This window comes from Syngnathoides biaculeatus, chromosome 13 (genome assembly GCF_019802595.1).
Source record: "Syngnathoides biaculeatus isolate LvHL_M chromosome 13, ASM1980259v1, whole genome shotgun sequence".
In the NCBI taxonomy this organism is placed as follows: Eukaryota; Metazoa; Chordata; class Actinopteri; order Syngnathiformes; family Syngnathidae; genus Syngnathoides; species Syngnathoides biaculeatus.
The window spans coordinates 4945823-4959881 of NC_084652.1; the positions used below are offsets into that span (position 1 = coordinate 4945823).

The 14059-nt window shown below is 41.2% G+C and overlaps 2 protein-coding genes across 9 annotated transcripts in view; one reads left to right on the forward strand and one right to left on the reverse strand.

Moving 5' to 3' along the window:
- Positions 1 to 987, forward strand: part of ghrhra (growth hormone releasing hormone receptor a) — a 28282-nt gene extending 27295 nt beyond the window's left edge. For all 4 annotated transcript variants that reach the window (XM_061838910.1, XM_061838909.1, XM_061838911.1 and 1 more), the window contains one exon: positions 167 to 987. In XM_061838910.1, the coding sequence (XP_061694894.1) occupies positions 167 to 313 (147 nt within the window). In that variant the 3' untranslated portion in view covers positions 314 to 987. The remainder of the gene's footprint in view (positions 1 to 166) is intronic.
- The window catches only part of LOC133510689 (pituitary adenylate cyclase-activating polypeptide type I receptor-like), a 47086-nt gene that overhangs the window by 4361 nt on the left and 28666 nt on the right, over positions 1 to 14059 (reverse strand). The window contains exons 13-19 of one of the 5 annotated variants that reach the window (XR_009797682.1): positions 13554 to 13614; positions 13353 to 13422; positions 13157 to 13248; positions 10783 to 10866; positions 8544 to 8673; positions 8421 to 8462; positions 6433 to 6740 (exon numbers count right to left, since the gene is read on the reverse strand). Coding sequence is in view for 4 of the 5 variants with exons in the window: in XM_061838904.1 (XP_061694888.1) it covers positions 6529 to 6753; positions 8421 to 8462; positions 8544 to 8673; positions 10783 to 10866; positions 13157 to 13248; positions 13353 to 13422; positions 13554 to 13614 (704 nt within the window). In the remaining variant the exon portion in view is untranslated. Of the gene's footprint in view, positions 1 to 4581; positions 6754 to 8420; positions 8463 to 8543; positions 8674 to 10782; positions 10867 to 13156; positions 13249 to 13352; positions 13423 to 13553; positions 13615 to 14059 lie in introns of those variants that run through there. The other 4 variants (XM_061838906.1, XM_061838905.1, XM_061838904.1 and 1 more) reach the window with 4 other exon arrangements.

The following is a 14059-nucleotide window of genomic DNA, read 5'->3' on the forward strand; positions in this document are numbered from 1 at the left end:
ACATTTTTGTTCTCTTTTCGCCAAAATACACAAACGCGACGGGTCGTCTTTGTAGACCGCAAACGATCGAACGTTAAACGGCGACGGCGTCGGCAATAATGTGCGGTCGATGCGCGCCGTCTGGTCGCCGCTCGGCGTAACCGCCTGAATTTCGAAACCCCGCCAGGTGCAGGCGGAACTGCGGCGGCGGCTGTGGAAGTGCCGGAACTGGAGCGGGCGCGTGCCCGCCAAACGGAGCCTCAGTCAGGTCAGCCTCGGCGCTCGCGGGGGCCTGCGGCGGCCCCCCTCCACCGGGAACGTCTCCACCGTATGACCGTACGGAAGCGCCGGACGGACGTTTTCGATCCGCACGCGCTTGGAACGTGAGTGCTCGCCGCCATTTTGTCTTGAATAACACGTTTCCGTGCTGCTCTGAGCCTTTGGAACACTTCCTGTTTCTCAAAAATTGTTTTTTTTTTTGTTTTGTTTTGTTTTGGCTTCGGATGAATGACATTTTGTGTCATTTTTGGACACAATACAGTTTTATGTTGGCCTTGTGGAGGTTTTTTTTTTTGCGTCAAAATGAAAAAAATAGCCAATGAAATAAAGGAATAGTTATTTCATTTCAGAGGATATGTCACAATTTGATGAACTATTGGTTCCTTTATTTTCCATGATAATGGATTACCTCATTTATGTATTTTTTAACTTTAATCAGCTAATATTTTTGCGTCCTCTGTGTACTGTTTTGCTGCTTCCCGATGTTGACACGCTGTTGAATTTGCACTAAGCAAAGTCACCAAATGTAAACATGAAAATGTGGTCGGACTGAGCATTTTAAAACTTCTATTATACATTTCAAAACAGTCAGCGGAAATTATTTTACCATATTTTTTTTTTTTTTAGTGTACAGTAGGCACTTTGTATCAGTCTACATTGACCTATTTTCGCACAGTATTTTACATATTTATATAAAATGCACTGTATTTTCCCATTGTTGTGAATGTATTGAAGGAAATGAGTGGAAAAAAAAGAATAAATGAAGAAATACACTACAGGTTGTGGCAATGTAGTTTTAGACAATAAAATATAGATTTTTTTTTTTTTTTTTAGAAGAACTTTTCTGGCCAATCAGGGACACTGCAGAGTGTAACTAACAACAATGTCAAAATTTGTCTTTATGAATGCATTATAAGAAAATTGTTTAATAAAACAAAACTACATTTAAAAAATATTGTATTTCTGCAGGTTTACATTTAGCTCGAGCTTGTATTTTTATTTTTTTGTGCATATATATAATTTTTTACGATTCCATGAAGAATATAAAATAATGCTTAAAAAAATTGAAGTTTTTCAATCAATAATTAACTAGATTTTATAATATAAAAATGTAAGCATTAATTAAAATAATTTCATAATGATTAATAAAAATGATAATTTTATAAATATAGGAAAAAATATTGAATGTATAAATCTTAATATAAGAAAACTATAACTATTGTTACATAAATATTGCTATGTGTAGATATTAAATAAAGCAAAAATAGTGCTTGATAAATGAATCAATCAAAAATTCATTTACTATTACTCCGGCAACAAAACACTGACAAATATTTTAAAATCATTTTTATGATAAAGATTTTTTAAAAATCCACTGGAGTAGACGTATGCAAGTAAATGCATTAAAATTGTGTATTTTGTAAACTGTATTCATGAAATCGCACAATCACGTACGACAAGTTTGCACATATTTATTGAGCATTCAAATGTACACAACATGGACGTGAATGTCGGACGACACTTTTTTTTTTACGACACTTTGCACAGGAAGCTGGCTGACCAAATATCCTTTTTTTTTTTAAAAAAAAAAAAAAAATATATATATATATATATATATATATATATATATATAATTATTTTTTCCTTATATGCTCGTCATTACAGACACCAACTCAAGCTTACAAAACGCAGTCCTAATACTGCAGCTCTCGGTCAAGAGGTAAAAAAAAAAAAAAATCAAATCAAATCAAATACACAATAACACTGTATTATATGATTGAACACCAAGTGGAGTCGTAGCAGGCATCAGAGAAGAGCAGCTGAGCGACAACCGTACATTCCAAAATCCACTGGCAATCAAAAACTACAAAGAAAAGATACAATATTCACATTTACTCCTTGAAAGAAATTCCCAATTGCTTTCTCACCAACACTAGCATCCTAGCCTAGCACTTTTAGCGCTAATGCACGCTAATCGTCTAAATAGCTTTCAAGGTGCACGGAAACGTTTTAAGCGTGGCGGTTAGCCTGACATTTTTTTTTTTTTTTTGTGGAAATTCTGCTTGGCTAAGCTAACGAGCCACAGTGCTAAAACTCTTCACTTGGCGCCTAAAAAGGAAAAAAAAAGAAAAAATACCCTGAAATTTCCAACTACGGCCGTTTGCAGCCATTTCCGTAACACACGTACATGAAAAAAAGCCCGCATGCAGTTAGCCAAAAGCGCAATGTCACGCGACGTGAAGCTAAATGCTAACAAAAGTGCACCGACGCCTCCAAAAAAGTTCACAGTTTGTTTCAGGAAAAGAAAAGTTCAATCTTCACAGAAGGCACACCAACAAAATCACAATGTTTATACATATGTTCATTTTTTTGTTTGTTTTTCTTTTGTTTCCGTTGAGCATCTTTGTACAACAGGCCCGTCGCTAAGAATCACGAGAAGTCGCTAACGCAAAATATGTAAACACGAGTATCCCCTTCTGCGTTTTTTTTTTTTACAATTACTCAGCTTTCAAAACACGGCTCGAAACGAAAATATTTGAAATATAAAAGCTTAAGATTGTAAAAGAAGGGGATGCGTCCTCCTTTGGCTCAATTGTATTTAAAAAAAAAAAAAAAACAATCACCAAAAACTATAAAATTGACACATAATCGTACCTAGCTAGCTACCATCGTGATGCTAATCCTATGCTAATGACTGTAAGAAAAAATGTAAATAGCCACGTTGTTTTGGAGGGTACATCTTAATTTCATGATGACGTTTTCACAGTGACGGTGACGTTCAGAACAATTTCTTGGAACACGATCTGGCCAAATTACTCGACATTACAAATCGGTGATGGGTGCCGTCCTGATTCAGAATAATAACAAAAAATTTAATTCACACCATAATGATAAGGGCACGCTTTTTGGGGCGAAATGAAGGCTCGTAAAAATATTTCATAAAGTACAAAAGAAATATCGGGAAAAATAAATGCGCTTGGGAAAATCATTTGGAAATGTAAGGAAGTGATGAATGATTTCACATTTGAATCCATAATTATGACTTATTACAATTTGTTTTCTGTTGAATTTCATTTCAGAAGTGCTTTCCATTTTATTAGCTAAACCATTCACACCAAAATGAATAAAATCCCATTTTTGGCAGTTCTTCAACACAACAGAATGCGTACATTGCATTTGTTGATTGACAGGAGACATACATCGCCCCCCCCCCAATAATTAGTAAATAAAACACATGACTGCCCCCTTGTGTTGGGCATCGATACAGCACACGCAGGAACAGCAACGGCTCCGAGACGCGTTCGTTTCCGTCTGAGCTGCATCTCGGCTCAACGACAGCGGGTGGCCACGCACGTGTATGAAGCAGAATTTTTTTTGTCTTCACATTCAAAAAAATATGAAAACAAAAAGCATAAACAATTTGAGGCGTTTTGGTCATTCGCGCGAACCACAGAAAACGTCAACATGCGAGAGCTCGGCAAATCGCGTCAGGTGTCAGCCCAACTCAACATCTGCAAATGGATTCCGCAACAGGAAGTAGTTTTACTTTATTTCAGTTTTATCATGCTATATTTTATTGTATATTGGCTCATGTGTTTTCTGTCTTTACAACTGTACAGCAGTTGCTTTTATGATGTTGACCGTTTGACCGAGGCACAAATAAATCCATCCATCCATTTTCTCAGCCTCTTATCCTCACAAGGGTCACAGGGATTGCTGGAGCCTATCCCAGCTGTGAACTAGCAACTTTAGGTATTTTTGCTAAAAACACAGACATGGAATCTAAGGCTGCAACTAACTTCCATCCATCCATTTTTTGGCCACTTATCCTCATAAGGGTCGCGGGGAGTGCTGGAGCCCATCCCAGCTGTCAACGGGCAGGAAGCGGGGTACACCCTCAACTGGTTGCCAGCCAAACGCAGGGCACATAGAGACAGACAGCCGCACTCATAATCACACCTATGGTCAATTTAGACTATCCAATTAATGTTGCGTGTTTTTGGGATATGGGAGGAAAGCCACGCAGACAAACTACTTCTGGGATTTAACTTATTGCGAGGTGTCCCGGAATGTAACTCCCACGATAAAGGAGAGATTGCCATACCCGTATATAAACTTCCATAATTCTGTAAAAGATAAATAACTGAATAAAAAAAGTGGAGGAAATTGATTCCACATTGACATCTCGACATATGAGTTTGAATTTGATCTGTGCCGATGAACATAAGTCAAGTCATCTTTCCCCAATGGAATGAATGGAAATGTAATCATTTGTTATTGTGAATACCAAAAGATAGCAATCAATTTGTTGTGTATATGTAAACTCCACACAGGCAGGTAGTAGTACTAATCGTAGTAATCGAACCCGGGTCCTCAGAACTGTGAGGCCAACGCTTTACCAGCTGATGCACCGTGCCGGCAACCTTACCATCATCATTATTAAAAATGTAATCAAACTGATTTTAAATTTTCCGGGGGTTAAAGTTGAATAAACAAAGGTAAATAAAGACGTTATTAAAGTGCCGCACTCCTATATGAATATTCCCGGATGAAAAAAAATTAAATAAATGATCATCAAATGACATTTAACTTTGTAAATAATTTATATTTACAGTACATATAAATGCATTATATCTATTATATAACTATAACCTATAAAATATTTGTAAATGTTGTATGAAGCGTGTGAGAGAAAAAAAAAAAAAGAATGTTTACATTCAATGCAGGAAAATGGCTTGTAAAGTCCGCCGTAAGTAAGATGGAAACGAGCGAGGGACGAGGCACTTTTTTTGCGGACACGCGACGGCGGACGGGACGGAAGCGGACCTCGAGATCCTCGTACGACGTTGTGGAAAGCTGCAGGTGACGTCGGGGAAAAAATTCCATGGCGGGGCTCTATTGCACTGTATACGTGGGAGAATTGGTAGAAAAGTCATTCACGTTGCCACGAGCTCGAATTTTGCAATCGTCTCCGCGTCGAGTTTGGACGCGGGACGAGGTCGACGCATTTTCCAGTTGGAGACGACGCACCGGAATACTTGCAGATGGAATAAATAACACAAATACACTCAAAATATTTACAAACGCCACAAGTTAGCTTTTTTTTTTTTTTTTTTTGACATACTCGGTACTTACGGCTGATAGTAGAAAAGGGGAGCGGAACGATGAGTATTTTAGGGTTCAGGAGGGGATGGGTTTTTGCTAAGGGTTCGGGTTCGGCGTTTGTAGGTTGGGACTTGTGATAGGGTCGGAGGAAATTAGGGTTGGGGTAACTTTGAGGTTAGGGTCAAAATTGAATTTTAGGGGGAGGGTTGGGATTAGGATTGGAGTGGTCGGGTAAATTAGGATTGGGGTGAGGGTTGGGGTAAATTTGAGGTTAGGGTCAAAATTGCATTTTTGGTGTAGGGTTGGAATAAGGGATTTTTAGTTTGGGTTGAGTTTGGATGAGGATTGGAGTGGTCGGGGTAAATTAGGGTTGGGTTAAATTCGGGGTTAGGGTCAAAATTGCATTTTGGTGGGAGGGTTGGGGTAAGGGTTTTGGAGTTTGGGTTCGGGTTGGGATTAGGATTGGAGTGGTCAGGGTTAAGGGCTGGGTTAAATTCGGGGTTAGGGTCAAAATTGCATTTTGGTGGGAGGGTTGGGGTAAGGGTTTTGGAGTTTGGGTTCGGGTTGGTATTAGGATTGGAGTGGTCGGGGTTAAGGGCTGGGTTAAATTCGAGGTTAGGGTCAAAATTGCATGTTAGGGTTCAGGAGGTGATGGGTTTTTGCTTAGGGTTCAGGTTCGGGGTTATAGGTTGGGACTGGTGATAGGGTCGGAGGAAATTAGGGTTGGGGTTTATGGTTTAAATTCGTGGTTAGGGTCAAAATTACATTTTAGGGGTAGGGTTGGGGTTTATGGGTTGGAGAAAAATTTCAGTTTGGGGTAAGGGTTAGGGTCACAAGCAAGGCGAAGGTTTTTTTTTTTTTTTTTCCTTTGACCTTTGGACTTCTATGGCACTTTAAAGCACGATGACATTGACTGTACACGAGCCCAAATTTGACCCCAACTGTATATTCATCAGAATCGATTAAATGACTTAAAAAAAAACAGAAAACATATCTAATGTCTCCTTTGATTGTTTTGAATTGAAAAGTGAAGCGCATCACTGAGAGAAGGGGAAAATGGAAAAGTACTCATGAGCCGGGGCCACTTTGGTCTCTTCCGCCTGGCGTGGATTCATTCGAGACGGCCGGCGGCGGCGGCGGCGGCTGACGGCGGGGTCGCGCCATTCACGCGCTCAGGTGGGCAGGCTGATGTTGGCGCTCTCCGCCAGCGGGCTGGACATGCGGATCTGAGAGCTGCTCTTGCTCAGGATGGAAAGCTGCGTCCCGCCGTTCACGCCGCTGCTGGCCAGCGACGGGTGCCTCTGCTGCTTCAGGTCCACAGCAAAGTATCGGTTCACCGTCCAGCTGCGCCATTTCCTCTTGATCTCCGACTGCACCTTCAGGGAGAAACTTCACAACGTCATTTTTACATGTACTTTGGCTATCGGCTCTTCTACCAGCAATGTCAAATGTCAATCCATCCATCCATCCATCCATCCATCCATCCATCCATCCATTCGTCTGTCCGTGCACGAGCAGGGACTCGTGCACAAGACAGGTCCGCCTCCCCGAAACGGGCTAAATACCAATAGAGACTTGAAAAAAAGCACGTCAACCGTGTTCTTGATCCCTGTCGTATTTTGACAAAATTGTGTCCCATACATGTTATTATAACATCCATCCATCCATCCATCCATTTTCTTAGCTGCTTATCCTCACAAGGGTCGCAGGAAGTGCTGGAGCCTATCCCAGCTGTCAAGGCAGGATACACCCTGAACTGGTCGCCAGCCAATTGCAGGGCACATTGGGACAAACAGCCGCACTCACAATCACACCTAGGGGCAATTTAGAGTGTCCAATTCATGTTGCGTGTTTTATGGGAAGTGGGAGGAAAACGGAGAAAACCCATGCAGGAATGGGGAGAACATGCTAACTCCACACATGGAAGGGCGGGAACCAACCCGGGACCTCAGAACTGTGAGGCCAACGCTTTCCAGCTGATCCACTTGCCGCTGTTATTAAAACATTTTTTAGCATAATAGCGTAATTCCCGGCCTACAGAGGGCACCTGGTCATAAGCCTCGGCAAAACTTTAGCGGTGCTAGCATTAGCGCGGCGCTAGCGTTAATGCGACAGTAGCGTTAGTGCGGCGCTAGCGTTAAACTCTTTCTGTGTACCAAGGCTTATAACCAGGCACACTAAAGTTAGTGCGGCACTATCATTAGCGTGGCGCTAACGTTAAACTTTCTGTCTACCAAGGCTTATAACCAGGGACACTAGTGTTAACACAATGCTAGTGTTAGCCCGGCGCTAGTGTTAAACTCTTTCTGTGTACCCAGGCTTATAACCAGATGCGCTCGTGTTAGCACGCAACTAGCGTTAACGTAATGCTAGCGCTAACGTGGCGCTAGCGTTAAACTCTGTGTACAGAGGCTTATACACAGGTGCGCTAAAGTTAGCGCGGCACTATCGTTAGCGTGGCGCTAGCATTAAACTTTCTGTCTACCGAGGCTTATTACCAAGGGCACTAGTGTTAACACAATGCTAGTGTTAGCCTGGCGCTAGGGTTAAACTCTGTGTACCCAGGCTTATAACCAGATGCTCTAGTGTTAGCACGGCACTAACGTTAACGCGATTCTAGCGTTAACCTGGCACTAGTGTTAAACTCTATGTACCGAGGCTTATAACCAGGTACGCTAAAGTTAGCACGGCGCTAGTGTTAATGCGACGCTAGCGTTAAACTCTGTGTACCACGGCTTATAACCAGTTGCGCTAGTGTTAGCCCAACACTAGCGTTAACACAATGCTAGCATTAACACAACGCTAGCGTTAACCTTTTTCTGTGTACCGAGGCTTATAACCAGGTGCACTCGTGTTACCACGTGGCGCTCGCGTTAGCGCGGTGCTAGTGTTAAACTTTCTGTGTGCCGAGGCTTATACCCGGATGCGCTCGTGTTAGCGCCACATCACCGCATAAACCGCGGGGTTGAAAGCGTGTGAAAAAAGTCGCGGCTTTTAGGCCAAAAATTACGGTAGTACAATAGTAGAGCTCCTTTAAAGCAGTTTGCGGAGCTTACCTCGCCATTGAGGAAGCAGTAGAGGACGGCGACCACGAAGCCCTTCATGGGGGAACACAAAAAGTTTAGTTTATCCTCTTTTTTTTTTTTTTTTTTTGATAATGAAGCAAACGCAGCGCTTGCCTGGAAGGATCCCAGGCCCAACTCGAAGACGAGCCGCTCTCTCTTGCTGACGTCCTCGGGGGAGAAGGCGAAGACGGTGTAGTGAATTCCAAACAGCGGGATGAGCAGCAGGGTGGAACGCGCCAGACGCCTGCGTGGCACAAACATGCGGCGGCGGCGGCGGAGGAAGGTCAGCGCGTGGCAAACGGAGCTCGTTCCCACGGCTGGCGATTGTGTGCGCGTGCGTGCCCGCGCGTGCTCAAGTCGAAGCTAGCGGTCGACAAAACAAACCACACGGGTGACGACGGACACACAAACAACAATGCGGGATGGCACATACACACGCGGAGCGCTTCCGTTGGGAATTCGCTCGGAACCCGCACACAAATGCGACTGATGCAACAGAATTTGCGGTTGTTTGGATTTTAAACAGCGAATGTGTTCAAAAAAATAAAAATAAATTATGGGTAAATGTCCAATCACAGTTTGTTAAACATAAATAAAATAATAAACAAATATAACCTTTTGTTTGGAGAAAATGTCAATGAAGGTAATTTAATGTAACACATACATAATTAATTAATTCATTGCAATACATCCATGAATGAAAGATTAATAAAGTAAAAAATATTAACAAAGAAAAATAATTCAAACAAAAAAACAAGTTATAAATTATATATATAATATATTATAAATTATAGTTTTATATTACAGTAAATGAAATCAAGGAATGCCAATAAAATGTAAAATCCCATTTTATTTGTGAATAAATGTGATCATAAAAATAGTTCCCGTACATGATAGTGAAAATCTTTTGTGAATCTGTTTTTTAACTGATGAATTTTATGAAAACAGATATACGTAAAATCTCATTGAAACTAATTTAGCTGTTAAATATGCAAGTGTGTATTTATTTTTTAAATAAATGAATACAATTATATATGATCTATATCTGTGTGTATTGTACAGATTTTTCATTTATTTTTTGCTCAACGAAATGTCATTTCCATTCAAATCGATTCACTCCAATTTTGGAGCAATAGCTAAATAAATATTTGCACCTGGAACGCCCCCTTTTTGCCCAGCAAAATCGAGATTTATCGCATCTTAAACAGCTCGCACTGAAAAATGAAGTTCAATCTCTAATGTAATATCTCAGAAAAAAAAGGTCTCGTCAACCCGAGCAGTTGTGACCGTTGCCCACATGAACGCAACAGCTGTAGCACGCTAAAATTACGTTCAATCGCTATCTTAATATACAAAAAAAAAAAGCCACGATACTGCATGGTCATTAATTAAAATGGACACGTCGTAACGACCATCTGCACACATCAGAGTCCAGGCCCCCTTGATCGTCCAAAAAAAAAAAAAAAAAAAGCCTTTCGAGTCACAAAATCAAATGCCCGTCTAACATCATCGTCCAAACTTCTTTTTAAAGCGTTCAAGCCTGGTGTGGTCGTACGACCGCGATTTTGCGACGGCACGTGTTGACAACCATCTGTGCACATCAAAGTCCGAGAACACCGACTGTCATGAGCCAGGCTGGCTCGTTGCATTGCTGGACATTGCTTGAACACTCGAGAGGAAGGATTTACCCTTCATAAATTTGCAAGAGACCCGGTTCGTCATGAAAAATGGATTGCACGGGTCGGTAGTTTGTCTCCTAGTCATCAGACCTCGCTCCACGTTTTTTGGATCTTGCCTTTGCTTAGCGTTTCTGTACCTCTGCCTTCTCGGACTGCTTATGCCTAACATCATGTCCTCGTCTTGGAGTCCTGCATTTGGGCCGTGACGCCTACGATCCTCAGAAAATCCTTTCTAAATCAGGAACTATAAAAGAGGTGCCAGTGTTCTTTTATGTCCCGCCCCCCCCTTTGCAAAGTATCTCAACGTAATGCACTAAAAAACAAAGATTGCACAAATGCACACACCCTGCTCCTCACGTTTCTTTTTTTACAAAAATACTTGAATCTGACTAAAAAGTATTGCAGCTACTCAGAGAAGTATACTTTTTTTTTAACAAAAGTTACTCAACGGAGTACACATAGAGCATTACTACCCACCTCTGGTTAGTGTGTGTGTGTTGGGGGGGGGGGTGACATCAGAATCCGCAGTTCAAACTTTAAATGTCACTTAAAGAGTTCGCAGGTTAAAGAAGCACGATGTCACGGCTAAGGTGACGTATTTCATCAATCGTATGAGCCCCGCGGGTTACACTTATCATGCAAACGCACACTCAGACACACACACACACACTTACAGTGTGATGGTGGACAACTCTGACATCCTGCACGAATGCTGAACAGCCTGTGAGGGCTCACTGAAGCATTTCTGAGCACAGCTGCTACACGGCACAAAGACAACACAATAGCACAAAAAAGACAACGTCTTTAGGGACGCACACACCTGATCGCACACGCACACACGCGGGCGCACACGCACACTCGGTGGATTTTACCAGAATAGTTCAAGTGAAAAGCTCAAAAAGGAACATAGATTGATGTATTGTACGGCATGCGTGTGCTGTTTGCAATTTTCTTATATTTAAAATGCATTTTTTTTTTAAATTACAGTAAAGCCTCGGTTCTCGAACGTCCCCGTTTTCGAACGAAAATTTTGAGTTTTTGTCTGCTTCTGTTTTTGAACGAAAATCGGTACTCGAACGCCCCCGACAAAACCCGGAAATAAAATACTGCGCACGGCCAGACCAGCTGACCCAGGACACGCTTTGTTGTGAATTCCCATGCCACCCAAAAAAAAACCGGAAATAACACAACGCGTGCGGCGCGTTAAAGTTATTCTGCACTTTTGTTAATAAAAAAAGTTTACAATGCTGGGGGCCGAGTCGCGACAGATACGACAATGCACTCCCAGTACAGCGTACTCTACTACTAAAGCATATATTTTAAGCAAAAAATTAATATATTTATGAAATTATTTTATTACATAAAGTATTTAAACTATACATGTATTTCTACTATGCAGTTTATTATCAGGAAAAGATGAAAAAAATGCTTTAAAAAGCCAAATATTTTTAGGCTTGGAACACATTATTTCTTTTTCCATTCATTGGAATGGGAAACATCGATTTGGTTTACGAACAAATCACGTCTTGAAGTGTTTTCTGGAACAGATAGTGGTCGAGAACCGAGGAATCACTGTACTACTAACTTTATAAGTCCAGTTTTTACACAGTGAAAATTTAATTCATACAAAAAATGAATTCAACATGGTACACAGGTATCATGTGTTCCCTCCCAAAATGTGAAACAATTTGCAGGTGTCTGACAACAAAAATATGTAGTTAAAAAAATGTCTACACACCCAAATGCCAGTTTTTGTGGTCTAAATAATTTTAAAAGTTTTCCAACGCCAAAGTGACATACAACTTGTACAATTCAACTGAAATCAACCATGAGATAATTTGGTTGCACAAGTGAGCACACCCTTGACATTCAAACTCATGTTAAATGGGAGTCAGCCATGTTTTTGAGGGCTTCTGATTAAATCCATATAAAGTGCAGATGTAGTATTTTTTCCCCTGACATTTTTTTTAGCAGAAGCTTGAACTTTTTATATTGTAACATAGATGATACCACACCCCCCCCCCAAAAAAAAAAAAAAACAACATACTTTAGACCACAGGTGTCAAACTCAAGGCCCGGGGGGGAAAATCTGGCCCGCCACATGATTTTATAAGACCCGCGGAGGCAAAATATGAGTATCAACTTCTATGATTTTTTTAAAAAATCTGTACGAAAGTTTAAAATTGTCATATCATAAATGACAACATTGAGATATTGCAAACAATATTCTGTGCCCAAACAACAGCAATAGATCACTAACCCATTACCCTTTATTTGTGATTACAAAACCGGCTCATAAATTTCATCTACAAATATGTTGAGGTGAAAGATTTTCATGCTTTCGCATTAATAACGGCCCTCTGAGGAAAAATGTAACTACAATGTGGGCCTCGCCAAAAATGAGTTCGCCACCCCTGCTTTTGACCCTTGTTTTTATTTTACACCAACTTTGCTGAAATAGGACTGTCCTTTCTCAGGATAAAAAAACAAACTTGTCAAATGATCAAGCCGATCTGTGTGCGCGGCGCATGTAGCAGACAATTTATCAGCCCCCCCACTAGGTCAACATATTTTGCTGAACATTGGCATGGGGTCGTACTGATAGCAGGTATTGTTATGACGCCTGTTGAAAAGGGCACAAAAAAACCTGACATTAAGTCCTCCTCACCACTAGTGGGCGCCAAACTTTAGTGGTTATACATTGGTTATTCCACATGTACCTCAGAATGTTCACAATCATCATTGTTTTAACTGGAATTTTATGCCAAAAAAGTACTCGTAGTGGTATTCATCAGTCTGAAGAAAAGTGGAATAGAACATCTGAGTGCATGCTAACTATTACAAGCTAATCTGTGCATCTGACAACACTGCAGCTCTGCTTACATTGAGGTCAACTATTAACATAACCTTTTTGCCATGTCATTTTGGTTTCCTTTCTTTCCACAAATGTTCAATTATAAAGTCATCATATATATATATATATATATATAACCCTGTTACTAAGTGACCAATATGTCCCCTTTTAGGGTTTTTTTTTTTTTTACTTACAGGTAAATGCTGGATTCGTTGCCGCCGATGTCCGGGGACTGCAGCTTCTGCACCAGGATGATGATGATGCCCACAAAGAGAACAAAATTGATCTAAAAAAATAAATAAATAAATAACATACATATTGTTAAATAGAACGTTACCAGGTGGGGGTGGGGGGTGGGGGCAAAGAAAGCATGAACAGCTTGAGTGATACCATGATGGAGGCCACGACAGGTCCTTTGATCACCCACCAGAGGGCAGTGTGCTCATTTGTGTCCCAGCATCTAGAAGGGAGAGACTGTTTTACATGCAGGTTGCAAAAGCAAAGCGCAGTAATCGTGCCCGTCAGTGTTGTGCGCTTTGCGTACTGCGACCGGACCCCCTTCACGCTAAACAATCCTTTCGTGGCGCTTACCCGGTGTCGTGAAAATGGAGCCTCAGGACGGCCCAGACGGTCACACAGATGGTGGGGGTTCCTGGGCAAAAGAAAATGAAATACAAATAAAATGGAGTCATGTTTAAAATCCAGTCGCTACTTTTCAATGATTGGAAAAATGCATATCCTTTAGATGGAATCATTATTTGTGAGTTCTCATTTCAATACATGCAATGTGTGGTGCAGTGGCGCCACTTTAGTGGATGAAGTCGGGAATTACAGTTCAGTTCATTGAAATGGAATCGCTATTTAAAATAAACGACACTGAAATAGGTGGCATGGAGGAGCAGCATTGGCCTCACAGTTCTGAGGTCTCGGGTCCGATCCTGGACCCGCCTTTGTGGGGTTTGCATGTTTTCCCCGTGCCTGCGTGGGTTTCCGACGGGCACTCCGGTTTCCTCCCACATCCCAAAAACATGCAACATTCATTGAACACTCTAAATTGCCCATAGGTGTCATTGTGAGTGTGATTGGTTGGTTGTCTC